This window comes from Camarhynchus parvulus, chromosome Z (genome assembly GCF_901933205.1).
Source record: "Camarhynchus parvulus chromosome Z, STF_HiC, whole genome shotgun sequence".
NCBI lineage: Eukaryota > Metazoa > Chordata > Aves > Passeriformes > Thraupidae > Camarhynchus > Camarhynchus parvulus.
In genome coordinates, this window is record NC_044601.1 from 17,054,514 (window position 1) to 17,081,697 (window position 27,184).

Below are 27,184 nucleotides of genomic sequence, written 5' to 3' on the forward strand. Positions count from 1 at the left end.
CTACCTGTGTATGTTTTCTTCCAGCTTTTTCACCTTCAGCTCATCCTCTTCTGACTGCTTCCTTCTGGCTTCTTCCTCTTCTGCAGAGCCAGCAGGAATTCCCTGTAGCAGCCATTTTTCCCGAAGAGCTTTTGACTGCAATGTAAAAAAATCCCGTATCTTAGGTATAGACTGAACAAAAACTGTCTGAAAATTGAGAAGAAGCTGTCTTTGCTTATGAATATTAGCTTGTCCCCACTGAATTTCTTACTGCTTCAGACAGTTGACAACAGCCAAACAATCAGCTGTTTATTTAGATGTCAGGTCTTTCACATCGAAGAGTGTCAGTTTCACAGTATACAGTTCATTTACTATCAGCGCCTTAACATGAAGTTCTTTTTAGTTCCTAATAAAATCAAGAGTTTAAAATTAGCAAATCAGCAAGTCCTGCAAGAACTGAAATTTTTGAACTGAAGTGTGGATTTCTTGTGACTAATAAAATATAAATAATGTGCTAGAAGGACTAAAGTCATAAACTTTTTAAAGCTTTAAAAGTGAAAGATCAGTGTGCTCTAAATGTAATGTTTTTCATGGAGTATAAAATTAGTCCCCTATTAAATCAATCAAAGATGTTCTCTATTTATACAACAGATGTGTTTCCATATATTTACAGGCAGACGCGTGTATACATAAACATGAGCATGCAAAGCATCTCTTCGGCATACAAAAATTAGAACAAATGAACAAAAGTCTTTCAGAAACTGTGGAAGGGTTGCCAGGACACAGCAACACTGTTGCAAAAAGCATCAATATCCTTCACCCAACAGAATTATTCCTGGGAGTTTTGTTGTGATTTCTGCACTGAAAATGTGTCTACAACCTCACCTGGTTCCTGTTTAATGCAGCTGCAGCTTATCCAGGGTAGTTCAGCAGGGGAGGTGGACTGGTTGAAAGCCATGCTTTACACAGCATACACGCCTATGTTCCTTGTCTGGTCTAAATATGACAGAGGTATGCAGCAGATAGGATGAGGAACACCAGGAGCCCAAAGCTAAACAGGACTTTGCCCCTTGTCAAGAAGGAAATTGAGCTGGTGGAAAAAATGGTAATCTAGGGACTAACCAAACTTTCCCTTTTAATTGATCAGTAAAGGGGAGGCTTGGTGTTGAATTTGCAAAGTAATTGGCAATGCTAGTTCAAGGAACCAGCTCCTCTTCTGCAAAGAGAAGTTAATCAGGAAATCATCAGTTCAAGGAAATTGGATTTCAGAGGCAGCCCAAACATGCTGTATGTGTCTTTTGAATGCCATGCTTGTTGCTGGAATAGAACCTGACTTGTGCAAACTAGGTATAAAGGGAAAACATTTACCACCAACAGCAAGCTTCAAACCTTGCCTAAAATAGAAACATTTTTGACATGACAGACTAGGTTTTCTTGCTAGTTTTTGAGTGTGTGTATATATATAGACATGCTATCTATGCACAAACTATTTTTGTCTCTCCATGACCTATTTGATGTCAGGCAATTAGATTTTAGTAAGGCAGCAGACATAAAGCAATACTAAATGCACACACAAATTACACTTTATAAATTACTCAAGGTTTCACTGTTTTTAACTGTGCTGTGCATGACAGGATGTCTAGGTGGATTTAAAGTGTTTTCTATGTGAATTAGGACTTCTGCATAACAGAAAAGGTCTCATGCTCTTGTCCCATGCAGCCATGTTCAATAGCTAAGACCTGCTGATGCTAGTGACATACTTTACCTTGATGAACTCAGTTTTGCTCATGGCTTCCAAGTTGTTAGTTGCCAAAACAGTATGAGTGGCTATCTCCAGCCACAGTTTCTGCAGTTTGCTACACCTTGTCCTGGCACTACCATCTATTAGTGCTTTCTGCCACATTTCATGTGCTGGTAGTGAAATTTTTGTGTTCACCTGAGCTGATTACCAGCCAGAATTTTCATCACCTTGCTCAAACTCAACCTGCTCTAGAAAAGTCCCCTCAGCAGAGGACTCTCAAGTCATCACATGTACAAAGAAACAAAGTGAGACAAAGATGGATTTACAGGTCTTGAGAGGCTAAACTTTTAACAGTGTGTGCTTTAGCCTTTAAAGTCTCAATAGCACAGCTCAGTGGGTACCTGCTGGGCTAGATCCAGTGCAAAGCCTAGTGAGGGCTGATTGCTCTCTAGCAAATTGCTGCCTTATCTTTCAAATGTGGACCAACTGCACAAGGAAATACGTTGCATACATCTTACTCAGCTGTGGTCTTGAATCAGAAATCTTGACTGACACTCAGTTGGAAAAAACTCCCTAAGTTTCTAAAGACCAAATTCTAAAGATGAAGACAGCATTCTCTGCTCTAAACCTGGTTCAGATATGGCTCCAGCAAAAATAAATAAATAAATAAAGGCTTTGACAAAGTGCTGCTTCGACAGCACTGGCACTGAAGACATTAAGTTAACAGTAACTCCTCTCCTACTCCAGGAGGACAGATAAAACGGAGGCTTTTCTCAGTGTGCTTTTACAGAGTCTCCACGCTGATGCTCACACAGAGAAGCAAGTCCCTTCAGTACAACTGCTGTATGCTAAAAGTAAGGTATTTTGTACAGCCTTTGTTTTGGTCTTTGTTGATATGAAACACTTAAACTACAAAATCACATGGTTTCTTTCCCCCTAAAGCCTTTTTTTAAACTTATTAATAGCATGAATTTGAAACTGGAAAGCATCAATGGGCTTTTAAAAAGACATATTTAGAGACAAGAATGCTAGGATCTACTAAAAATCCTCCCTCTTGGGTGAAATGTCAGCATATTTTATCTGAAACAGGAAAACTGAAAGCTTTGATGTTTCTGGCTCTCCTTTTTAAGATGAGAATTAAGACATTTGTTAAATACTATGCTGAGGAATTCAGACAAGAGGACCGAGAAATGGAAAATTTATAAATATATTTCTTAAACTGCAGAGAGTCTATTTGCCAAGCTGCTGAGGCTGCGTGTATTTATGCCCTCACTGTAGCTACAATAGGCTAACAGGCAGGCATACACCAGGGGATGCTGCTCACACATCTGCTGTGCAGGAAGCATTTTCTCCTCGGCCACATTACTGCTGTAGAAGAGAAGCATCGGGAAGGGATCGAAGAATCTCTCACCTGCTTTGAGCAAACATTTCCCAAGAAGGCATTTTCATCACAAACACGTAGGGAAGGCCTTGGTACATGTGATGAAACTAAGGGTGGGTAGTGAGGTGCTGGTAGAGATGTGCCGGGTACTCAGGCACAGCTCCTGGATATAAGACAGCCCACATCAAAGCAACCCAGACAGATCCAAACCAGAGACTGATGCAGACTGGAAACAAAAGAGTTTGCTACCATCTGTCCTCCATAGCTATGAAATTTGGGTTATGCTTCTTAAAAAAATCTTGCAAAATCTTATCCCAGGAAGAATAGGAGGTGTTTCCCAAGTGTGCTAAAATAAGGTGTGCATGAGGATGGAACCCAAAAATACATACCTGTATGAGCTACTCCTGGTCAACGATATTGTGCATTTGCTTAAAAGCCTGTGATTAAAACAGCCACAAGACAGTATTTCAGCATTGCTTCTCCTTCATTGTCTGCTATGAGCTTTAACTCTTCTCTGCATTTGAAAGCTTCTTTATCCACTACAGTTGTGCTGTATGATTATATATTGTCCAAATGACAAAGAGCTCTGAGAGTGGCAACATACACTACTGTAAAAATACAGGTATTTGTACTGCTCATTGCCATACTGGAATATGTGAATATTGTGACTACTGTGAATACAGTGAATATGCTGTACTTTCAGAAAGAACCCCTTCACTGACAGAGCAGCAGCTATGGTCTGTACTGTCTGGTATAAGTAATCCTTCATTTACTGCAAGAGAACAATTTCTTCAGGGCTAAATCCCTGGGCAGAAATTAGCTCATGTCATTAAAAAGGCTTCCTTACTGAAGTGGAAAGAGCACTGGGCTTGAGATCCTCTAGGCTGCCAGTGCTCTCAAGTGTTTGTCTGCACAGAACTGAGAATTGGGACTGTAGAAATAACTTGCAGCTTCACTTTCTTTAGTTTGTTCAAGCATAGGAAAACCAACTGACATCTGCATCATGCAAAAACTGAAAAAAGCAGGTCACAGTTATGTGAACAGACCAACGTGAGGGCATAAATAAGTGAAACTGTTGGACAGGACAGAAAGAAATTGTGCCAAATGTCTGAATACAGCAGACACAGTGAGGTAGATAAAAATGGTGCACTGCAATCTTACATGCTAACATTTATTACATGCTTACATTTATTCTGCTTGCACGCTTCAGGACAGTGAAGCCTGAGGGCTTTAAGTTGTTTACATTTAGTGCTAGCAAGGAAATAATGCATAGCTTCTAAAAGGCACACAGTAGAATTAATACTGTATAAGCAAAGAAAACCTTTACTGTTAGTGCTGCATCTTGCTTTAATGTTGCATCAAAAGGTTAAGTATCAGAGGACATTTTATTACAGCAAGTAAACCTTAGCATCCTTTTCATAAATCATTATGCCTACTCCATGCCACCTCTTCACTCCCTGTTTTGTGAGTTCATTAGTCCTAACCATCTGTCTTGCCAATTTTGAAACAACTTCCATAAACTTTTTTCATAAGAATAATAATTTGCAGTCCTACATATAGTGTGACAGTGTCTTAAACTAAGGTCCAGATGCATCTGTCAGACTTGTCATGACTTTTTATGACAAGAGAAAAGGCCCAGTTCTTGCTGTGCTGCTACCTTTTGAGGTAGTCCCTTAAATAAGCTTTGTGTGTTTTTCGTACTTGCATATGTTTAGGGGCAATTAGTACTATCTCTCCTTAAAAGCAATGCTTGCTGAAGCTGAGCACTCCTCTGTCTCCTGACTTCAAGGAAGATGAGAATCCTGAGAAGAAACAAAGGTCAAAAGTTGACCCAAGACAGCCTCCTCCAGTAAATGTGCCTGCTCTTGTGAAACACTTCTGGATATGGAGTATTCTGGGTAATTATGGTCTTCTGTGTCCTAGAAAACAGCCACTAATGATCCCTAGTGTAATTCCACTGAAATCAAAGTCACTTTTACTGAAATCTTTGCCAAATTGAAGTTTTGCCAAAAGTCTTTGCATTTTGCGGCTTGAAAACCATGAGGCATTAACATTTTAGAGCTGAAGCTATTTATTCATATGAAATTATTTTCTCCCTCTATCCATTCAGTATTTGTGCCATGGAAAAACATGAACACAAAAGGTTGGTTCTTCAAATCTACATATAACCAGCCCATGCCTACTAAAAGAGTGCAATGAACATTTTTTGCATGTCACATCTGTGAGTCAGATGTTACCCCCAAACTCTCCCATTGGGACGCTAGAGTAAACTGGCTGCATTTCAGATTTGTTCTCTGCATTGCAAAAAATTACCTTGGTACAAAAAGGGTGAGGTTTTTAGGAAGATCTAGAGCTCTGGATGCAGTAGTGAGTCTGACTTTGCTGTTTGGCTGGAGCCCCCCTGTCACTCAGGGGCTACAAGGGAAAGCCTCCCAGAGAAGCAAAGCCTGTTCTGTTTGTGCGTGCTCCCAGGCATCTGTCTGGGATGATAAAATTGAGTTTGTAAGGGACACAAGTGCAAGAATGACCGCTGTCAAAAATGCTCTGGGATTCCTCTTTTGTCCTGTCTACCCTTCTTCCTCTCCAAACACAGCATTTCTTGCTGTTGTATTCTTGTGCCACTTGAGCATCCACCTGGCTCTAACCCAGCAAGTACAGGCCACCCAGCATGTCTGGGTCTGGCCTGCTGATGCACAGCACTGTTGCCAGCATTAGCAAAGAGGTCACTGGGACATGAGGTACTGAGATTCTAGAAAGACTTGTTCCTTTGCCAGCAGGCCTTCTCTTACCTTTCAATAAACAGAAAAATAACATTATTCAAGTGGTTGTAGTGTGAGTAGGCATGTTAATGTTACAAGCCCTTAACCATTTGTGCATAAACATGCAAATGCAGAGCGGGGCTATAGACACAAACTGTATGACAGGTAAGTCCATCTGGAAATAAGCAGCCTCCTGGAATGTATTCCTGAGTGATGCTGTAGTATTTAATTTTCCATTAGGCAAATGAAACAGTCTGCCTCTGCTCAGACTGATGCAGAGTTTTCCTATGTGGGTTTTCAGTGTGAGAGAGTCCTCTTGCAGAACAAAGGAGAGGTGTGGTCCTCAGCAAACACAAGAGATTCTGCTCTGCTGCAGGATGTATGTGGCCTTGTATGGTACGACTCTCCCTGGAACGGACAACCAGCCATTTCCAGCTTGCTGGTATGATCTGGTTTTATATAGCAGCAAAACCTTTTGTTGCCTTTCCAGTTATCTAAGACACTTGTTTTAGCCCAAGGAGCGTGCCTGCATGATAGATGGATATGATTCAAGCATTGCCCAGATTAGGGAATTAAGCCAAGCTGAAAAACTTGCATCTTTATTGTAGTCTTTACTTGAATCACATTGTCATAGTTTTCATATGTATGATGACAGAAAAAAAACCCCAAAAAGTATCCTAGCTGGTAAAGCTTAGCCAGCTCAAGAACAAACAGCATGTTTATAAAGAAGATTAAACTCTATCCTGTAGAGTTGCCAGTTTGTTGTTGTTATTCTTTGTTCATGAAATGAACAAAACATTTCTTAGAAATATCTTAGGGAAGTGATGTCTAAAAATTTTTTAAGGAGGTTACATTTAGTCCAAGAGTTGCAAAGGTTGTACAACAGTCAGTTAATGTGTATTCATCACACAGAACATTAAAACACGTTAACTTAACTTCTTCCATAATTTTTAGACCTGTCCACTGTAATTGACAACCTTTTGTGACCAGATATTGGAGACTGATGGCATAACCTCTTCCTAAGTTTCTTAGCCACACGGGTATGGGTAATTTGCCTGAGTTTCTCCTTTTCATAAAATCCTTACTGTATTGGACCACTGAGGCCAGGATCTCCAAGACAGTTGGCTCACCAAAGGAACTGCTTCTCTGCCTGTCCCCAAAAAGCATGTCCGTCTCCTCTTTCCCTACAGCTCCTGGAGTAACAGAACTTTGCTACAGCACCAGTGAGCCACCAGGCTGTGGGTATAAGGGGGGTACATGTGAGGAGATTGGAAAATAATAAAAGATGCAAGTAAATAAGGAAATAAAAATAAACAAGGGACACTATTATAAGCCCCGCCTGAAATCATGGCAGCCAAAGACTTTGCAGAGATTATCTTTCCCCCTTGTTTGCTTGCTGTAGCAGGTCCATTTGACTGTCCTTCAGCTCTTCTGAGTATTTACGTGGCCACTGCTTTTTCTCAAAACACACATTCAGCGCAGCAACAGAGCAGACAGGAGCATGTAACACAGTGCCACATGACTGCAGAAATGGGTGAAGGAAGGCTGAGATAGCTGGCATGATTTGTGCTCACTTTGGAAAGGGCTGCATCTCAGCTGGGTGCCTGCATGACAAGGTACGTCTTCAATGTGAGCCACGAGCAACCGGAGCTGCAGATGCAAGGAGAAGGCATGTCTGTGGCAAGTGACCTGAGGGATGGGTATGATGATAGCTGTACATGGCTTCTTCAGGAAGGTCTGCTTTGAAAAGTCTGTGCTTTGTCTGTTTGAAAACCTCACAGGAACAGAAATTGCAGCTGTACAGACAGAGGCCCAATTAGGAATGATTTTTGGGGAAAAAAGCAACAATCAGTTTATGTCCTCTGAGAAAGCTTCCCATTCATTAGCAATATCACCAGTGTAAACTTTCTGAGTACACAATGTTCAGGTCCCATTTATTTAACTTTGTAAATCAAGTAAACAGTTGTTTCCAGTCAAAGATGAATCACAGAATCACAGAATCACAGAATTTCTAGGTTGGAAGAGACCTTTGAGATCGAGTCCAACCCATCTTCTAACACCTCAACTAGATCATGGCACCAAGTGTCAGATCCAGTCTTTTTTTAAACACATTGAGGGATGGTGACTCCACCACCTCCCTGGGTAGATGATTCCAGTATTTGACCACTCTTTCTGTGAAAAACATCCTCCTTAATTCTAGTCTGTATCTCCCTTGGGGCAGTTTGAGTCTGTGTCCTCTTGTTCTGTCTGTTGTTGCCTGGAGAAAGAGACCGACGCCCAGCTCACCACAGCCACCCCCTTCAGGAAGCTGAAGAGAGTGATAAGGTCACCTCTGAGTCTCCTTTTCTCCAGGCTGAACAACCCCAGCTCCCTCAGTCGCTCTTCATACGGCTTGCGTTCCAAGCCCCTCACCAGCCTCGCTGCTCTTCTTTGGACACTCTCAAGCATCTCAAAGTCCTTCCTAAACTGAGGGCCCAGAACTGGATGCAATACTCCAGGTGTGTCCTCACCAGCGCCAAGTACAGGGGGAGAACGACCTCCCTGTTCCTGCTGGCCACACTATTCCTGATACTGGCCAGGATGCCATTGGCCTTCTTGGCCACCTGGGTACACTGCTGGCTCATGTTCAGCTGGCTGTCAACCAGCACCCCCAGGTCCCTTTCCACCTGAGCACTGTCCAGCCACACCGTCCCCAGCCTATAATGTTGCAGGGGGTTATTGTGGCCAAAGTGCAGGACTCGGCACTTGGACTTATTGAACTTCATCCCATTAGATTCTGCCCATCCATCCAACCGTTCCAAGTCCCTCTGCAAAGCCCTCTGTCCCCCTAACAGATGGACACATGCTCCCAGCTTAGTGTCATCTGCAAATTTGCTAATGAAAGACTCTAAACCCTCATCCATGTCATCGATAAAAATATTAAACAGAACTGGCCCCAGCACAGACCCCTGAGGGACACCACTGGTGACTGGCCGCCAGCTGGATGCAGCACCATTCACCAGCACTCTCTGGGCCTGGCCATCCAGCCAGTTCCTAACCCAGCAAAGAGTGCTCCTGTCCAAACCACGGGCTGCCAGCTTGTCTAGGAGTATGCTGTGGGAGACAGCGTCAAAGGCCTTGCTGAAATCCAAATAAACAACATCTACAGCCTTCCCTGCATCCACTAGTCGGGTTACCTGGTCACAAAAGGTGACCGGGTTGATTAAACGTGACCTACCCCTCCTAAATCCATGCTGACTGGGTCTGATACCCTGGCCATCCTGTAAATTCTTTGTGATGGCACTTAATATAAACTGTTCCATTATTTTGCCAGGTACTGAGGTCAGGCTGACTGGTCTATAATTACCAGGATCTTCCTTTGCACCCTTTTTGTGAATGGGGATCACATTGGCCAGTTTCCAGTCATCCGGAACCTCACCAGTGAGCCAGGACTGTTGGTAAATGATGGAGAGTGGCTTTGCAAGCTCATTTGCCAGCTCTCTCATTACCATGGGGTGGATCTCGTCTGGTCCCATAGATTTATGAACATCCAAGCATTTCAGTAGTTCTTTGACTGCCTCCTCTTGGATAATGGGGGGACCATTCTGCTCCCTGACACCATCTACCAGCCCAGGCGGGCAGGTGTCTTGAGGGCACGTCATTTTCTCACTAAAAACTGAGGCAAAGTAGGCATTAAGCACTTCTGCCTTCTCCTCGTCTCCAGATACTAGGTTCCCTCCCTTGTCCAATAAAGAACAAAGGCTGGTCTTACCCTTCCTTCTAGCATTAATGTATTTGTAAAAACATTTTTTATTATCCTTTACAGAAGTCGTCATTCTAAATTCAAACTGAGCTTTGGCCTCCCTAATTTTTTTTTCTGCTTACTCTAGCAGCCTTCTTGAATACTTCCTTAGAGGCTTGACCCTCCTTCCAATGCTGACACATCCTCTTTTTATTCCTAAGTTCCTCCAAAACCTCCTTGCCCAGCCAGGCTGGACGTTTACCCTGTTGGCTGATCTTTTGGCACACAGAGACAGTCTGTTCCTGTGCCCTCAATATCTCTGTTTTGAGGCATGCCCAGCTTTCCTGAACTCCTTTGTTTTTAAGGGTTGCTTCCCAAGGGACTCTCTGAATAAGTCTCCTAAACAGGCCAAAGTCTGCCCTCCGGAAGTCTAATGCAAGGTTCTTACTGGTGCTCCTCCTGACTTCACCAAATATTGAGAACTCTATTATTTCATGATCACTCTGCCCCAAGCGACCTCCAACCACCACATCTCCCACCAGTCCATCTCTATTGCAAACAGCAGATCTAACATAGTCCCTTCCCTGGTGGGTTCACCCACCAGCTGCAACAAAACGTTATCCTCCATACATTCTAGGAATTTCCTGGACTGACTCTTTACTGCTGTATTGAGTTCCCAGCAGATGTCTGGTAGGTTGAAGTCACCCACAAGAACAAGGGCTGATGATCTTGAAACATTATCTAGCTGCTTATAGAATAAGTCATCTACCTCTTCTTCCTGGTTGGGTGGACGATAACAGACTCCCAGTAGGGTGTCAGCCTTGTTGGCCTTCCCTTAATTCTTACCCATAGACATTCAACTCCATCTTCCTTAGTTTCAATTTCTACAGCATTGAAAGTCTGCTTAATATAAAGGGCCACGCCTTCACCTCTTCTTCCTTTCCTGTCTCTTCTGAAGAGCTTGTATCCATCCAGTGCAGTACTCCAGCTATGTGAGTCATGCCACCATGTTTCCGTGATAGCAACTACATCATAGCTCTGCAGTTGCACCATGGCCTCCAGCTTTTCTTGTTTGTTGCCCAAGCTGTGTGCACTGGTATACATGCACCTCAGCTGGGCTACTGACTTCACCCCTAACTTAGACTTGCAACCCTTGGGTCTGCGTACAGATAGCTCAGCTGCTTCCCCTCCCCCCTTCAAACCTAGTTTAAAGCCCTCTCAACGAAGTCTGCCAGTTCATGAGCTAAAAACCTTTTGCCCTTAACTGAGAGATGTACCCCATCTGGTTCCAGCAGAGCAGATGCTGTAAAAGTTTCCCAATGATCAAAGAATCCAAAATTATGCTGATGACACCAACCCTTAAGCCACTTGTTGATGATGCGGATTCTCTTGTTTCTTTCATCATTTTCCTCTGCTACCAAAGGGACTGAGCAGAACACTACCTGAGCTCCTGCCCTATCAACTACCTGACCCAGTACCCTGAAGTCCTTTCTAATTGCCTTGACACACCTCTTTTCAATTTCATCACTGCCAGCCTGGAGTATCAGCAGTGGGTAATAATGAAGACAAATTAAAACCTAAGCTCTTTTAGCTTCAAGGAAACCCACTACAGAAAAAGACATTGTCAAGATTCTACAAGAGCAGATCCAAAGTTTGTATCTGTCTTGAGTATCTCTCATTCAGATCATTCATCAGCTACAGAGCACTGACCTGTACAGACTGGTTTCACTGACAGGGATCACAGGTATGGTCCAACACAAGGTCAGTGTTTCTGACATTCATTAAAGTCTTGAGATGACATTGAGATGAAACACAATGAACACTAAGATGACGTTAAGTCAAACACAACTTCTTTTCTACATATGTTTTCTAAATATCCAGTCTATCAGAAAGTTCTGCTTGAAGTAACAGGAAGATACCCCTTCTGGAGAGTTGTGTTTTATGTTGGAGAGTTAGGGTTTATTTTTCTGTGTCTCTTTAGGAAGCCTATGTAAAATTTCAGACTTTTTCATTGCAGGATGATAATGATGGCTCTGTTCAATTGTTTAATATTTCACTTGCGGCAGGGTTAAGCACCATAATCAGAATAAATTATAAACAAGTGCCAGTGACTGCAGCAGAGGTAAGGGAAGGGATGAGGAGACTGGGCTGCCTCAGCAGGCAGATACCATCAGGGACATAGCTTGCAAAAGGGGATGCAACAATGAGGTCCCACGTGGCCCAGCTTGGGAGCAAGTGTCCTGGAGGTAGGGCATGGGATTCTGTCCTCGTCAAGAATCCAAGTGTATTGGGATGAAGATATGCACAGGATAAATCTGCTTCTGGTGACACATAAATTGCTTTTTAACTCCATGAGAATGTATCTGATTCCCACGGAATTTTGGAGTTGGAATAAAAAATAGCGGCAAGCTGGCTGAAGTTTCTGGCCTTCATGTGGTTGGACTGAAGACTGAATAAGACCCCCTCTTAAAGATACACACATGAAAAGACTGACCACACTTTTACCTCCTGGTGCCAGAAATTTAGGTATGCTTTGGTTTTCCCTGCAGGTACTCACTCAATGTTTATGAAGAAAGTAAAGTATAGCGGTGAGAGAAGTAAAAATTAATAAAAAGATAAATCTTTTTAGAATAGTTAATAATCTGAGATTTCAAAAATTGTCAAATCTCTCCCCTCAAAACAAATAAGTTTTGCAAGCTATCATTACTCCAGAGCCAGAGTTGTTTTGCATTATTATCTCCCGAAATAATAATTTCCCTCTATATTCAGTCTCTCCTTGGCTTCAGTTTATCACTCCTTCTCACATACACACATCGGTCAAAAGAGGCAAGAAGAAAAGTTGTATTTCAGAGATTCCTTTATTTTGTAGTCTTAAAATTTCTTATATTCATTATTTTAAAAATCTGGATTCATGTGATGTGAATTTGGTTTTGAACATGTTTCAGGCCATTGGGAGGGGCTGAGGTTGCAGAGAGCTGCAAGCTTCCTTGAGCTGGCTAAAACAAAATCCGCTGGAGTAGCCATGAGGTGCTCAAAGGACTTTGTTACTGCTGGAAACCTGACTGCTAATTTTGATGCATTTCAAGGAACTCCTGCCTGTACGGTATGTTTATTTACATGATCATCCCAGGAGACCTCTGCCCCAGTTCAAAGCACAACTCACACATAATATTTTTCCTAAATAAAAGCACAACTCATAGAGGGATCATACCAGAATAATTACAGCTGTGTTTCAATGGCACGCAAGCAGATAAGGAACACGAGTTAAAGGACTAAAGCTCTCATCTCTCTGTGGTAAACAGTTTGTGTAGCTGACCTGGATAAACAATTCTATTTTTTAAAATTATATTTTCTTATTACTGAAAGATTTGAACGGGGGACAGTTACTTAGTTTTATGATCCAGAAGAGAGCCTCTTGATTCTCAGTTTAAATCCTGGTGGGAAACAAACTTCTCATGATAAGGTGGGCACCAGCCCACAGGTGCTAATCACAGAATAGGACAAAGAGGGGTCTGTGTGCCCTGTGCTCTCAAAGTGGAAATTTCTCTCTGAATTGGTTCTGAACCTCTCCATGTCCCAAAAGTGCTGATGAGGCTCTTTACAGACAGTTAAAAATGACTTTGTGCTCACAAGCCCTGTTCCTCATGGGAGACTTCAACAACCCCAACACCTTTTGGAGGGACAATAGCAAGGCATAACCAATCCAGGAGGTTCCTGGAATGCTGTGATGATAACTTCCTTCAACAAGTGATAGAGGTGCCAAGGAGAGGAGGTGCTATGCTGGATCTTGTGCTCACCAGCAAGGAAGGGCTGGTGGGAAATGTGAAGCTCGAGAGTAGCCTTGACTGCAAGGACCACGAAATGGAGTCTGAGATCCTTAGGAAAGCAAGGAAGGTGCACAGAAAGCTCACTATCCTGGACTTCAGCCTTTGGCCTCCTCAGGGATCTGCTTGGTTGAGTACCATAGAATAAAACCCTGCAGGGAAGAGGTGCCCAGAAAAGCTGGTTGGTATTAAAGGATCACCTTTCCCATTCTCAGGAATGATTATCCCCATGAAGAGAAAGCCTGGTAAATACACCAGGAGGTCTGTGTGGATGAACAGGCATCTCCTGGACAAACTCAGACATGAAAAGAAAGCCTATGAGAGATCAAGGACAAGTGGTGAAAGCAATTCCTCCGCGTGAGGAATAAAAAGGGACGTTCAAGAAGCCAGGGATCAGGTCAGGAAAGCTAAAGCCCTGATGGACTTTAATAGGGCCAGAGACATCAAAGGCAACAGAAAAGGCTTCTAGAGACATGCTGGTGATAAACAGAAGCCTAGGGAAATTTTTCAGTCTCTCCAGAAAGAATAAGGAGACCTGGTTACCTGGAACATGGAGAAGGTTGAGGTGCTTAATGACATTTTTGCCTCAGCCTTCACCAGCAAGTGTGCCAAACAGACTGCCTGAGGATGCAGAAGGCAAAGGGAGGGACTGGGAGAATGTAGAACCACTCACTGTGGTAGAACATCTAAGGAACCTGAAGGTGCACAAGTCCATGGGATCTGATGAGGGGGCTGGTTGAAGAGGGGGCTAAGTTATTCACTTTACTTGAGAAATTATGGAAGGCTTATAGTTGTCAGTGACTGGAAAAGTGGGAACATATCCTCTGCTTTTAAAAAGGAAAAAAAAGAAGACTATGCAATGACAGGCCAATCACTCCCATCAGTGCCTGGCAAGATCATGGAGCAGGATCCTTCTGGAAACTATGCTAAGCCACATGAAAAACAAGATGATTGGTGACAGCTAACATGGCCTCATTAAGGGCAAATCATGCTTGACAGATTTGGTGGCCTTCTATGATGAAGCCATAAATTGCTGAATAAGGGAACAGCAACAGATGTCATCTTCCTGGGCTTGTGCAAGGCATTTAACACTGTTCTACATGACATCCTTGCCTCTAAACTAGGTTTTGGGGAATATTGCACTGACCAGGTAGGGAATGGAGACTGTATAACACCATCAAACACTTTTTGTGTGCTTGGCTGAGTTGCCATTTGGTTTAAGGATTAATTTACTTGAAAATCATAAAGGGATTCGCGATAAAGAAATAACAAAATTCCTTCCTTTGCAACAGCTATCTCTTTTTTTCCATGATGTTGTACATATATCAAGAGAAAGACAGACATATCTATTTATATTTTCTGGCAGCAATTCTTTTAAGAATAGATTAAATTTGGGACAGTGATATAACTGGAAACATAAAATTGAAATTTATTTATAGATAAGATAGTTTCAGCTAAAACCATACCCTAACAAAATCTCTATAAGAATGTGAAAAAGCTTTCTTGAGAGTAAAGATGTAATTATGTTTTAGATTGTGCTTATGAACTGCAGTCTTTAAGAAGCAGGTCTTAAAACAAGGAAGTCCCTAATATTTACACTATTCCAGAACTAATATAACTGTGGAAAATAGATTTATTGTAGTTGTAATACTTAAAGTAACAGCATAGAAGTAATTTTTCATTTAATTTGGAGGTTTTGTTTATTTTGTTTATTTTATTACCATTGGCCACCAAACAGAGCACCAAACAGTCAACATTAACAGAAATTCTATTCCACTAACAAAAGAGGTAGTCAGATTTTGGAAGAAACACTCCTATTCTGGAGTTTATTCAAAATAGTAAACATCTCTGTTAAAACAGGTCTGCCCAACTGCTGCCTTGCTGAACAAGTTCTTAAAAGAAGTTATTGCTTGTAGGTTGTATTCCCCAGTTCAACTAATCAATCAAAATAAATTTCAGTCTTTCTCCAGAAACCAAGTAATTTTGATGGATACTGCAAAAAATATGTTTGGTGTAAGGTGAATTTTGACCACTTCTCTGATTTTAAACTATAGAAGCTGGTCACACCTCCAGTTCCCATGGACAAGGATGCCCCTTTCACAGACACATGGCCAAGAAACTGCTGAGGCATGAAGTTTAAACTCTATCTATTGTTAAACAACAACAACAACAAAATTACAACTCTATCTGCCAACCTTGTGTTATACGGAAGAAAAAATATTACTTTCATATTAAGGACTGGAGTAGATGTGAGTTTAGGGGAGCTGTTGTAAATTGACTCTTATTAGAGCAAAAGAGCATGTTCAATCTCAAAAAATGGGGTTTCAGAGCGTCTTCATACCTGTTCCAACACCTATGGCCTTTCCAATGAAGGCACCAGATTGTGATGTAGACAAATACACCTCCTGCCTTCAACAGAGAGCCCCAATGGCCCCAAGGTACTACACAGTCAGTCTGTGCCTACCAATGTCCTTACTTTGCAGTGATTCACAGAAGAGAGGATATGGTTTCACTGTCAGCAAAAGGGAATTCAGCTTTTAGAGCCCTCTCTTCTACTCCAGAGTTTCACATTTGATAGGTTTTACTTGATTAACTCTGAATCTCACATATACCATTAATAGTGGAGCTACACTTCTGTTCTGATGTCCTCCACACTGGCCTCATACTCAGGGGCCTTTGTAACATGTGTTGCCAAAGCCTTGTTCACATTCAGTGCTGACTTTTACTTGGTCTAGTGTTTGCTGGGTTGCTCTGCCTAAAGCAGTGGGACAGCACCTGCTGCTGCCTTATTTTCAGCCAGAGAAGTAACAAGGGAAAAACAAATGAAGTGGTAGTAAAGTCATTTCATCAGGGGTCTAATTGGCATTGGCAACTTGAAAATTGTGGGTAATCAGCATAAACATTTGCAATAAATTATTTCTATTAGATATTTTTCCAATGTGAATAAAATTTTCTGAAATTAACAGAAACCCTATGGCTTCCAGAACCTTTATTAGGTAACCAAACATGCTATTTTACACAGTGCATTTTAAAAAGAAAATTACTCTGACATTGCACAAAAATGAAGCAAACCCATTGAATACTGGCATGAATGTCTTTGTGTGAATTCAAGCTGTTATGCTTGTGGGATCAACCCAGATACTGCAGACACAGGATTAACCCAGATTTCATTTTCAAAGGTTTCTTCATAGCAGATTTTAATGAACACTGGTATGAAATCCTTACACTCTATATGGACATCAACAGCCTCACAGCATTTTGAATAAATACAGGGGCTTCCTAGGAAAGCCTGGTCTTTTAAACTGGATGTATGCCTTGCACAGAATTAGATGAAATCCACATAATTCAGGAAATGAATCATGTTTACTTACCACTCTGAGGGAAAACAGATGCACTTATTTTGGTCTGGTGTGTCAGATTGGGGAGCCACATCAGACTGAGGGACTATATTAATATCAGACTTGGAGTCCCTGCCTTGGAGAGGCTGAGGACAAGGAGGATGAAGTGAGGGAGAGCACTAGGGAGGTGGCAGGAGGATACACAGTTTTGCAAATGAGCAAATCAAACTGGCAGGTGAAATAAAATGTTGGTCAGCACTTCACTAAGCAACCAGAACACTGAATGATGCATGAAACAAAAATGCAGTTTCCTTCATCTGTGTCCAAAGAGAAACAGAAACACTACCAGTCAGTGCCTCTATCTCCATTTTTTAAAACATGTTTATTATTTTAATTTTAGGAAGGTTCTAGAAGCAATGAAGATGAGATCTGCAATCCCAGTTAGACTTCTGCTATCACCTCATTCAGATCTCCCAGCAGACAGTTGCTTGGTGGTACAGACAGCTCATAGAGCAGCAGTCACCATGACCACTCCTGTTAAAGCAGCACAGTTTTCCTCTGGTGACAAGTGATGACACTGAATAGAGAGGTAGTGTAGATCTTATTATATCCTGATGCTCACTCTCGCACACAGCATTACAGTCCTTAGGTCTGGCTGTGATTTTAGCTGAAAAAGCTGCCATTTTAAATGTCTCTGCCATTAAATTTCTGTGCCCTGATCTCCCATTAGCTTCCTCTATGATTACTGCTCTTGCTCCAGCCTGTGGGTTAAAAAATAAAGGGACACAGCTATTTTTCATGTGTGCCTCTGAAAAAATCCATGCAGCAAAACTAAACCTTCTCTGGTGGCAATCAACATAGCAGGGCTGAAGTCAATGCCAGTCTACATCAGCTGAGGGGCTGATCCCACTGCACCACCTTAAGGGATTTTACTTTTCCTAGGGATGATGATAAAACATAGCAACAGCTATATCAAAGTAAAACAGATGAAGCAGAAAATTGACAGAACTGTCTATCCAAAAGGCTCTACTTAAAGAATTTCACAAAGAATCATAATGCAGTTAGCTTGGAAACAGTTAACATGCTAAAAGGAGTCATCAGCTTGGTAGCAAAAAGGAAAAAAAACAAGTATCATGAAGGTACTGGAACAGTACTGCACTGCTCTGCTGCAGCATCCTATAGTTATCTGAAAAAATTCTCCCCTGCCTGTACTCAATGGAAGCCTGAGCAAAATGGCAATTTCCGTTGCCCCAAAGAAATGCAATCGCATCTTTGACTGGAAACACCAATGTTTGACATCCACAGACTAGTGGTAAATTTGATTGGGGCATTTGTGGAGGCTGATATCAATTACTTGGCCTTAACTGCATTGTGTTTACCAGAAAAAGAGGAATAAATTGCAGACATGACTGCAGGGTCTTGGAGAGGCAGGAGAATTATCCTGCCTGTAGCATAACTTGCAGTGTGGTCTACAAGTGCATGTGTGCACAGATATTCTGCACATCAGCTCCTCATGCAGATGCACTGTTCAAACACACACACACACACACACACACACACACACACACACACACACACACAGACTTATTCCACAAGCAGCCTAAATATCTTAATTTTAAAAACACAGCTCGGCTCACTTGATATGAGGATAAACTGTCCAGTTCTAATCATTTTTCTCATATATTTTAATCACCGAAATTCCTCAGGCTCCCCTACTGAACTAATATAGCAAGATCTGACCCACAAATTCTCACCGGTTACAAAAAGATCACATGTATGTTTTTGTTCTTATCTTTGCTATGCACAAATATGCTCCTGGCAGGAGGGATAAGCAATAGAAACCGCAAGGATGGCTTTCAAATGATGCTATCTGCAGCTGTCATGGAGACCAACAGGGACTGGGATTGCTCGGCACCCTGTTAAATATCAAGGCGCCTCTCCATGTAAATACACACATATGCATCAACACCTTCCCTGCATGTACATACATGCCCATTTTATTATGCCATGCACACCTAATAACTTCATCCTACAATGAAATCTTTCCACGCATACACAGATGCATGCTAACTAACACTCCTTCTGCAGTGCACACACACAAAACCTAACAACAGGCACCAGAGAAATCCAACGCAGCTCTGCAGGCAGAAAGTGCTGGCTGAAGCCATGCAGTGCACACCCAAGCCACAGCGATTGGTGTCTCATCATTATGGATAATAAATAACAGCATTTAATAATGACAGCACTGTTGTGCTGCCTGCACTCACACCCTCCCGACTCCATGCCCCTAAACCGTTTAAACAACATGGTCCTGTGCATGAAACACACGGAATGAAAAGCAGGCAGGTCATGATCACTGCAAGAGATAGGCTCCGGCAGTGAAAGCTGCTTCATGTCAGAGTGGGCTTTCCCCAGCTTTCAGACGTGTGATCTGCATGTCTAATAATGAACAGATTTAGTCAATCCATCATTTCTGGCATCAGTCCCTTACCTTGAAATGCTGCAGCTGAAGTATCTGGTCCTCAAGCTGTTGTCTCTTGCCTTCTATTTCTGTCTGTCTTTTCCTTTTCTCCTTGGAAAAATAATTTTGAGAGAAAGAGAGAGAGAGAGAGGGAGAGAGGGGGGAAGAAAGAGAGAGAGAGAGGGAGAGATATCTCGTCAGAGAAACGGAGGTTTTAAGTGTAGCAGATTCGTAACAGCATGTAAGCAGTCAAACACATCTGTACAGATGTCATCAGTCCCATTTCACCTGCTCCTCTGCCTGCTGGTATGCAAACAGCAGCGTCCTGGGAAGACGCCAGCCCCAGACTGCCTGGTTACTTGCCAGTAGGAGAAATTCTCCTTGCTTGTTCCCAGCAGCCGGAGCAGCAACAGTGCACAGTCCCAGAGGAGGGGAGAAAACAGGCATAACAGCTAAGAGAGAAGTTAAAGGGACAAAGATGTGATTTTCCATTTGACATGCTGGGGCCAAAACCATGGATAGTGGGGTGCACTCGTGTGACAGCAAGATGTCACAAAAGCAGGGGTAGCATCATGGAGGAAGAGAGCAGTCTGCAGACCATATTTTTCCCCAGCAGGGTTGGTGGTAAGGCTTTCCCTAGGCTCAATGGGGGGAAGACGTTTCAGCAAGATTGCATGGGATTTACATACAAAGTAAATGGGATTGGTAACTTCCAGCTGTCTGTGTTTAACATTCAAGTCACCAGCACATGCCAGCAGCTGGCCCTTACCAGGTCCCTGAAGCTGCAGTGACCAAGTGGTGCCAAGGACAGCAGAGTCCTTTCCACAGCTGAGCTGTCACAGCCCCATTCATTGCCACTCGCCTGTGCCCAGCTGTCCCCTTCAGCAAGCAGCAGACTCTCTCAGGTGTTTCAAGAGGAGAATGATCTGCTTTTCCCCCCGCAACACCTTCCTCTTAAGCAGGTAAACTCGCTGCTTTTTTCAGCCTTCTGCACCTTCTTGGGAGCATTTCTCCTCATCCATCCATCCATCCATCCATCCATCCATCCATCCATCCATCCATCCATCCATCCATCCATCCATCCATCCATCCATCCATCCATCCATCCATCCATCCATCCATCCATCCATCCATCCATCCATCCAATCCATCCCATCCCATCCCATCCCATCCCATCCCATCCCATCCCATCCCATCCATCCATCCATCCCCATCCTGGATGAGGTTCCCTCTCCTCAAGGTCTTTTCTCATTTTAGATTTTGTAGCCAAGACAGAAATACTGAATAATAAATGAAGGCAGTCAGCCTCTGTTTTTAACAGAACAGTGGTTTTTATTTCTTATCTGCAAACCCATCTTTTGGTTATTTAAACGTTTCAGTAGCTGTAAGGTTGGGTTTGAAGACATTTGGGGATTCCTTAAATCCACAAAATAGTTTTTCTTACTTATTTCTAGGTGCCCCACTGATGCTCTGGGAATTCTCTGCTTTCCAGGGATTTCAAGCTGTTGAAGATTGCATGCAAGATATTTTCCATTACCATCTGTACGGCTGATTACCTTGTCAAGTGAGCAGTTTGCCTCATCTCTCTCTTTGAATGACCACATTCACACCTTCCTCGGGAGGGGACCTCCGCTGATAACAGACTATTGAATATCAGTGCATGACTGATAAGAACTATAACATCCCATTGTGAGATGCTCCGCCCAGAGGGAGGAGCCAAGCACTGCCACCCCGATGCACTCCGAGATTCTGACACTCCAACACACCTTTTCTCCACCAGATTCCCCAGAGGAACAGCAGGTGCCTTTTCCTCCTGGATCTTCAGAGGAAGACTACATCCTTCTCTACAGAACCCCCTTGCTCCAACAGAACCACACCTGACACTTCAGGAGGACTGCAGCCACATTTTCAATCGGACTGCCACCAACACCCTGACCAACAGCGTGTCAGGTTGGGTTCTGACTCTGTCAGTGTTGTTCTAGTGGAGTGCATTGTTTATTTTATTTTTTTTCCTCCCTATTAAAGAACTGTTATTTCCTGCTCCCATATGTTTTGCCTGAGAGCCCCTTAATTTAAAATTATAGCAATTCGGAGGGGTGGGGAGGGTTTACATTCTCCATTTCAGGGGAGGCTCCTGCCTTCCTTAGCAGACTCCTGTCTTTCCAAACCAAGACACAAGCCTTCATGCCTCATCCTTAAGAGTGTATGATAAGATTCTGCCTTTGCAGAATTAATCATCCTTATGCTGGACATCAAACAAGGCACTTTGGGAGGAAAACATTACATTTACAAGGAACATCAGGAAACTTTTAAAAAATTATTAGTTAATGTCAAGCTCACTAAAAACAAAGCAAAACATAGAGGTAGAAAACTGCCTGGACCACTTCTGCCAAAGAACTAGACGCCAGAATGGTGGTGGAAGGGCTGGAGTAATGAAGCCAGAAGAAGCAGAGTAGCTAAATGTTGCATACACTAAGCTGTTCTGTAATGTTTTGCACACTCTTACATGCTGATTATTCATGTATATCTTCCTTTACACACACAGTCCCCATTGTCTGCAATATGTAAGACTACTGCTGAACAAATATATCCTCACAGAATAGAATCCTAGAATCATGGAATGGTCTGTGTTGGAAGGGACCTAAAAGACCATCTTGTTCCAACCAACCTGCCAAGGGTCACCTTTCACCAAAACCTGTCGCTCAGGGCCCCATCCAGCCTGACCTTGGACACTCCCAGGGCAACCAAAACTTTCAGGCAACCTGTTCTAGTACCACATCACCCTCATAGTAAAGAATTTCTTCCTAACATTTAATCTAAAGCTACTTTCTTTCACTTTGAAGCCATTTCCCCTTGTTCTGTCTCTACATGCTCTTGTCAAAAGTCCCTCTCCATGTTTCTTGTAGGGTCCCTTCAGGTATGGGTAGGCCGCAATCAGGTCACGCCTTCTCTTTTTCAAGCCGAGAAATCCCAATTCTCTTAGACTTTTCCTAGGAGAGGTGCTCCATCCCTCTAATCATCCTGTTGGCCCTCCTCTTGCTCAAACAGATCTGCTGAAGTTGTTAAAGAGTAGGAAAATTAGAATTTCCAGTAACTAAAATGTCACAAACCTTGACATCTCACTGGTCTCCACACACAGAAGAAGTTTTCATTTATGCACATGCAGGCATACACAATTTTTGTGCACCTTTAAAAATCCTTCTGATATAGAACTGTGATCTGTGGATCATCACTCCTATCCTCCAGTCTGCATTAGCCCTTTCCATGCTTCAAGTGAATAGGGTATTAGATGGTTATGGGCTTAAAACTCCAATATTATTCAGGGACATTTCTTGCCTTTTTTTTCATTCTGTGATATTAACAGCATGCATGGAGTCTGAAAACCAGAATTTGTTTTCTGTTTTGTCCTCAGACATGGACCAGAATAAAGTAGTTCTAAAAGCTGCCCCAGTAATGGCCAAATATTCTTACAATAAGGATAATTCTGCCCTTTTATGTCAAACTGGCCAGGTGAAAAATATTTGATTTCATATATGTAGGCATTAACACCCCACATTTGACACTTCATAGGCCAGCATAAGGGACACAAATCTTCACTGCTAAGTCATCTAGATTGATAAGTGCCTCCATATATATACACATATGTTTATATATAAGTTTGTATGCACACATACACACACATATATATACATATATATATACACACATGTATATATGTATGCATTCTACCATCCACAAAAACCTTACCACTAAAACATGTAACAGAAACCACCACAATAGATCCTTTGGCTGGTTGTGTCATGCTGTATAATGGATGTGACAAGAAAGCCTTATAAAAGATAGATGAAAACTCCTTTTCTTTTTGAGAAAGGGAAAGCACTTAGAGTATTTTCCCTGTAGGCAGCAACAGCAGGCACTAAAATACTTGAACTACTTACTAACTAGTGGATTTCTGTGGAGTTAAATTGGAATATTGCTCACGTTTCCATTTCACTGGCATTCAGACAGCCTGAGTGTGTACGCCTTTACCCTCTGATTTTGTACAAGTTATGGCTGAGAAATATGAAAACAAAAGTACTCTTCCCCCCCCCCCCCAAGATTGTGCAAACCATCTCTCAGGGCATTCCGCCTTCAGGTCACTATATCACATTGCATTTAGGTTTATCCCAGACACTGCAGGTTGGAACTATATGTGTACCTGGTTTATGTAAGCAGGTTTTGGAACAGTAGAAGACTGGACTGGATGACAAAAATCCTACCAAACCCATCATGTCAAGGATTTTAGACATCATGTCATCCTCCACTTAAACAGTCCTCTAATTCAGTACTTTACTGAAAATGTGGGATTGGACGCACATGCTTAACTTGAGCATTTGTTAAGGCACTTTCCTACGAGTAAGCCAATATATCTTCCTCATTACTTTGTTCATCTACTTACAGAAAACCTTTTTCCAAGTATTGCTGCTAAATTACAAATTTCTAAGGGTCCTGGCACCAAGAAAATAAAATGCTTGCTTTAAACAAAAAAGTTTACTCCAGAAACTGGATTGAAAAGAGGTGGAAAAGACTGGAACTAGTTTTATTGTGATTGTGGCATGTTTAAAGGAAAACATGTGTCCTTCTGAGGTGTGCTGCTTTTTTAAGATTACAGATAGTTGTCACAGATAGTTACCTTTCCAAAATGGTAGAGGAGTTCCATTTGGGACATAGTCTCAAGGGACTCTGAATATTTGAGATATTAATGAGCAAAACAGGATTTAACATTTGCATCTGTCACTTCACCAAATTACAAGGAAAAGGAGAAAGCTAAAATACTTTTTTTTCCCACTAAGATCTACAGGATGGGAAAAGAACATAGGTCAAACACGAAGGTGACTCATGTTGTGGAAAAATGAGATTTGTATTCAGGCATTCATACATGGATCTGCAACATGTATTATTGATTTATTTTAATTTATAATAAATTTATTTCCAAGAAACTAGATTTGGAAAGGATTAAATTCTTAGCACTAAAATTGGTCAGTGGCATCTTCTTACTGCTAAAAACAAAATATATTAGATACTCAGTAAGAATCCTTGCATTTGGAAGAGCAAGAGGCATTGGGAAGATCAAATAGATATCTGTAAAATCATGGAAATAGCCAGGAGACATCTCTGCTCACTCTGTTTTCCACAGAAAGGAAAAAAGGGCCATCAAGTGAAATGGGATGGGGCAGGTTTGAAGCCAATGCAATGGTCTGCTGTGGAAATCCATGCCTCAGGATGCTGTGGGTTCTAGAATGTGATGGATGTCCCAGGGATGCCTGGGGACAGTCAAAGAGAAGGAATATTGTGAAGACAGTTACTACAGAAACTAAAATACATTTGGTTCAGGAAGCCCCTGAACCACATGTGATTTTAAGGTCTTCTGCTAAATTTTTGTATGCTTTTGTCTTTCTTTCATTGTTAATCTTAACAACCACTGACTTTTTTGTTTGAATAGTGTGGTATGTTGATCAAAACAACCTAGAGTTTAGTATCACACTTGTCAAACTCTTCCAGTCAAAACAACTCCAACAACCACAAACCAGTGCCACCAATTACAAAAAACTCAAATCCAAAGCAAGTATAAGATCTTGAAGAAAACAAGTTATACCAAAATTAATCCCTGTAATACTGCAGTCAAAGAATACTTCATTTTTCCATTACAAAATAATTTTTGTTCTTGTTTATAAATCTGACTGCAGAGTGTGGGAAGTGATACAGAGATTACTCAGCCCTCCAGGCCATAACTATCTGTGGAGAAACATGCACCTCTACCAATCTTTGGGGCAGTAAAGAGCTGGTAAAGCCCTTGATCTACTTGCACCAGCAGAATGATCTGATTTCTTTGCTTTAAAGCCAACTCAGCCCTGTGGAGAAAGCACACCATGAAGCAGCACGGAAGCTAAGCACTATTTGATTGACCTCACTGTGAAAATACATGCCTAAAACTGATGTCAGGCTAAGGCTCATGGTACAAGTATCCAAAAGAACATGCTGGGATAAAAGAAAATATCCCCAACTCAACAGAAATCCAACAGAGGTCATGTGAGCCTCGAGGAGAAGGGTGGCACATCACTGGAGGGGCTATCATAAGTAGTTTCAGAGGCTTCCCATTAAAATCATCCTGCATGCCAAGCAAGTGTCCAGCTTGACACAGAGGTTGTGACAATACAAATGTTGTGAAAATGTTTGTCTTTTCTGACAATGCAAAATAAATGCACCCAAAAATGGCACAACTGGAGGAGAACTAGTCTGCTTCAAAGCAAGGAAAACAGTTACAAAAAACTGTCATCAAAAATTACATTATTTCTTCAGGAAGTGACTATTTGCTTTGCTCCGTCCAGTTGGTAGATATTATTCCCCCTGTATTTAAAACAGATATTTTTAGGACAGGAAGTGAGGAAGAAAAAAAAAAAAACCCAAGCAAAAGAGCTCCTGATCTCTCATTTTTCTGTTGCCATTTCAGAGACACACAGAATTTTGGCAGAACACTCTGGGTTCTGTAAAAAATTTCAATTCACAGTTGTCATAATCCCAAAAATCCATTCCTCAGGGAAACTGAAACTTTCACAGGGTGGTAGTGGTCACCATTTTCACTGTGGTGACTACATGTCTCCCATAAGTGAAATCAAATCTCTATATTTGTTTCCTCTTTTGCTGTTCAGAGCAATGGTTCACAGGAAAGAAAACATTGAGAGAGACAGGCCACTTTTCTCTCTTCTTTTTCTTTTTCTCTTCTGTTCCCCCCCACCCCCCCTTCATTCATGCCAGGTCACCCCTTTATTTTCCACTTGTGCCTGAAAGCAGGAAACTCTCCTGAGACCAACCATCCCTGGCAGTTGCAATGATACAGCCCAGTACTGGCAGCACTTTGCAGGCTCCAGTTGTGAATGTTACCTGCTGTTGTGAACAGCAGGCAGCACAAATCACAGCACCAGAACAGGCAGAACTGAAGCAGAGACACTCTTACATCAGAATAAACACACCTCCAAGGATGGTGGCAAGATGCCTGCTCCTTTTTGATCATCAATGCAATGCCCACTTTCACTACTTGCTGCCAATTGTCTTGCATGACTATTCTTGGTGAAAATCCTGTTGTTACAGGTAGCCATGCAGACTCTGTAATTGCGAGCTGGGGGCTTGTCTGGTTTGTCCTGTTTTGAGCACTGGGAAAAATATATGTTGTTTCCAGTTACTGGAAATTACTCTTCCTGCAGCTCCTTTCCTACTATGCTCCAAGCAGAATCAAGCCTATGCTTGTCTTGAGATCCATTTTTTCTCTGCTACTACATAATCAACAACTCCCTTAGGCATTTTCCTGCAAGACCCTCTCTGCCCCAGTTCCCTGAAATCCCATGGCCACCTCCCTAAGCTTTGTTTAGCTTGAAACATGAGCGAGGGACAGCTTCCCCGCACATGGATACTGGAATACAGCTTCTGAACTTAAGAGAACTGCACTCTCTGCTTCTATGTAGCATCTAAAAGACTGACACCCTCCTTCAGTCACACTTCTCCTGTGCAGAAGGCTTATTTCTGAAAACACAGAGTCATTATTTCAAGTGTCCTCGGTGTCTAAGACCTTGGTAGCCCACCTTACTGGACCTCCTTGATACCTAATTGAAGCAAGTTGTATGTTGGAGAGTTCTAGATGGGATGCAGGGATAGCAGGATACAGCCTGCTGCTGCAATGATTTTCGTTATCTTCCACAAACCCACATATTTTATGATAAAGCTGTGTCCATTTCCATTACTCCAAGCAAGAAACAGATGGGTTATCGAGGAATGAACAACAGGAGTTCCCAGTTGCACAGATGCAGCAGATAAAATGCCTCAGGGGAGCAAATGAAATCCACATAAAAGGTAAGGGCTGGGTTTAGCTCCCTTCCTCAATGCCTGCTCTTTCCACAGTTGTATAACAGCAGGAAGAAAAGCTGAGATTTCAGACAAGGTGAACAA

At 42.1% G+C, this 27,184-nt stretch overlaps 1 protein-coding gene across 4 annotated transcripts in view; it reads right to left on the reverse strand.

Moving 5' to 3' along the window:
* The window catches only part of PALM2AKAP2 (PALM2 and AKAP2 fusion), a 270,694-nt gene that overhangs the window by 202,592 nt on the left and 40,918 nt on the right, over positions 1-27,184 (reverse strand). For all 4 annotated transcript variants that reach the window (XM_030969381.1, XM_030969380.1, XM_030969383.1 and 1 more), the window contains exons 2-3: positions 19,235-19,315; positions 5-135 (exon numbers count right to left, since the gene is read on the reverse strand). In XM_030969381.1, the coding sequence (XP_030825241.1) occupies positions 5-135; positions 19,235-19,315 (212 nt within the window). The remainder of the gene's footprint in view (positions 1-4; positions 136-19,234; positions 19,316-27,184) is intronic.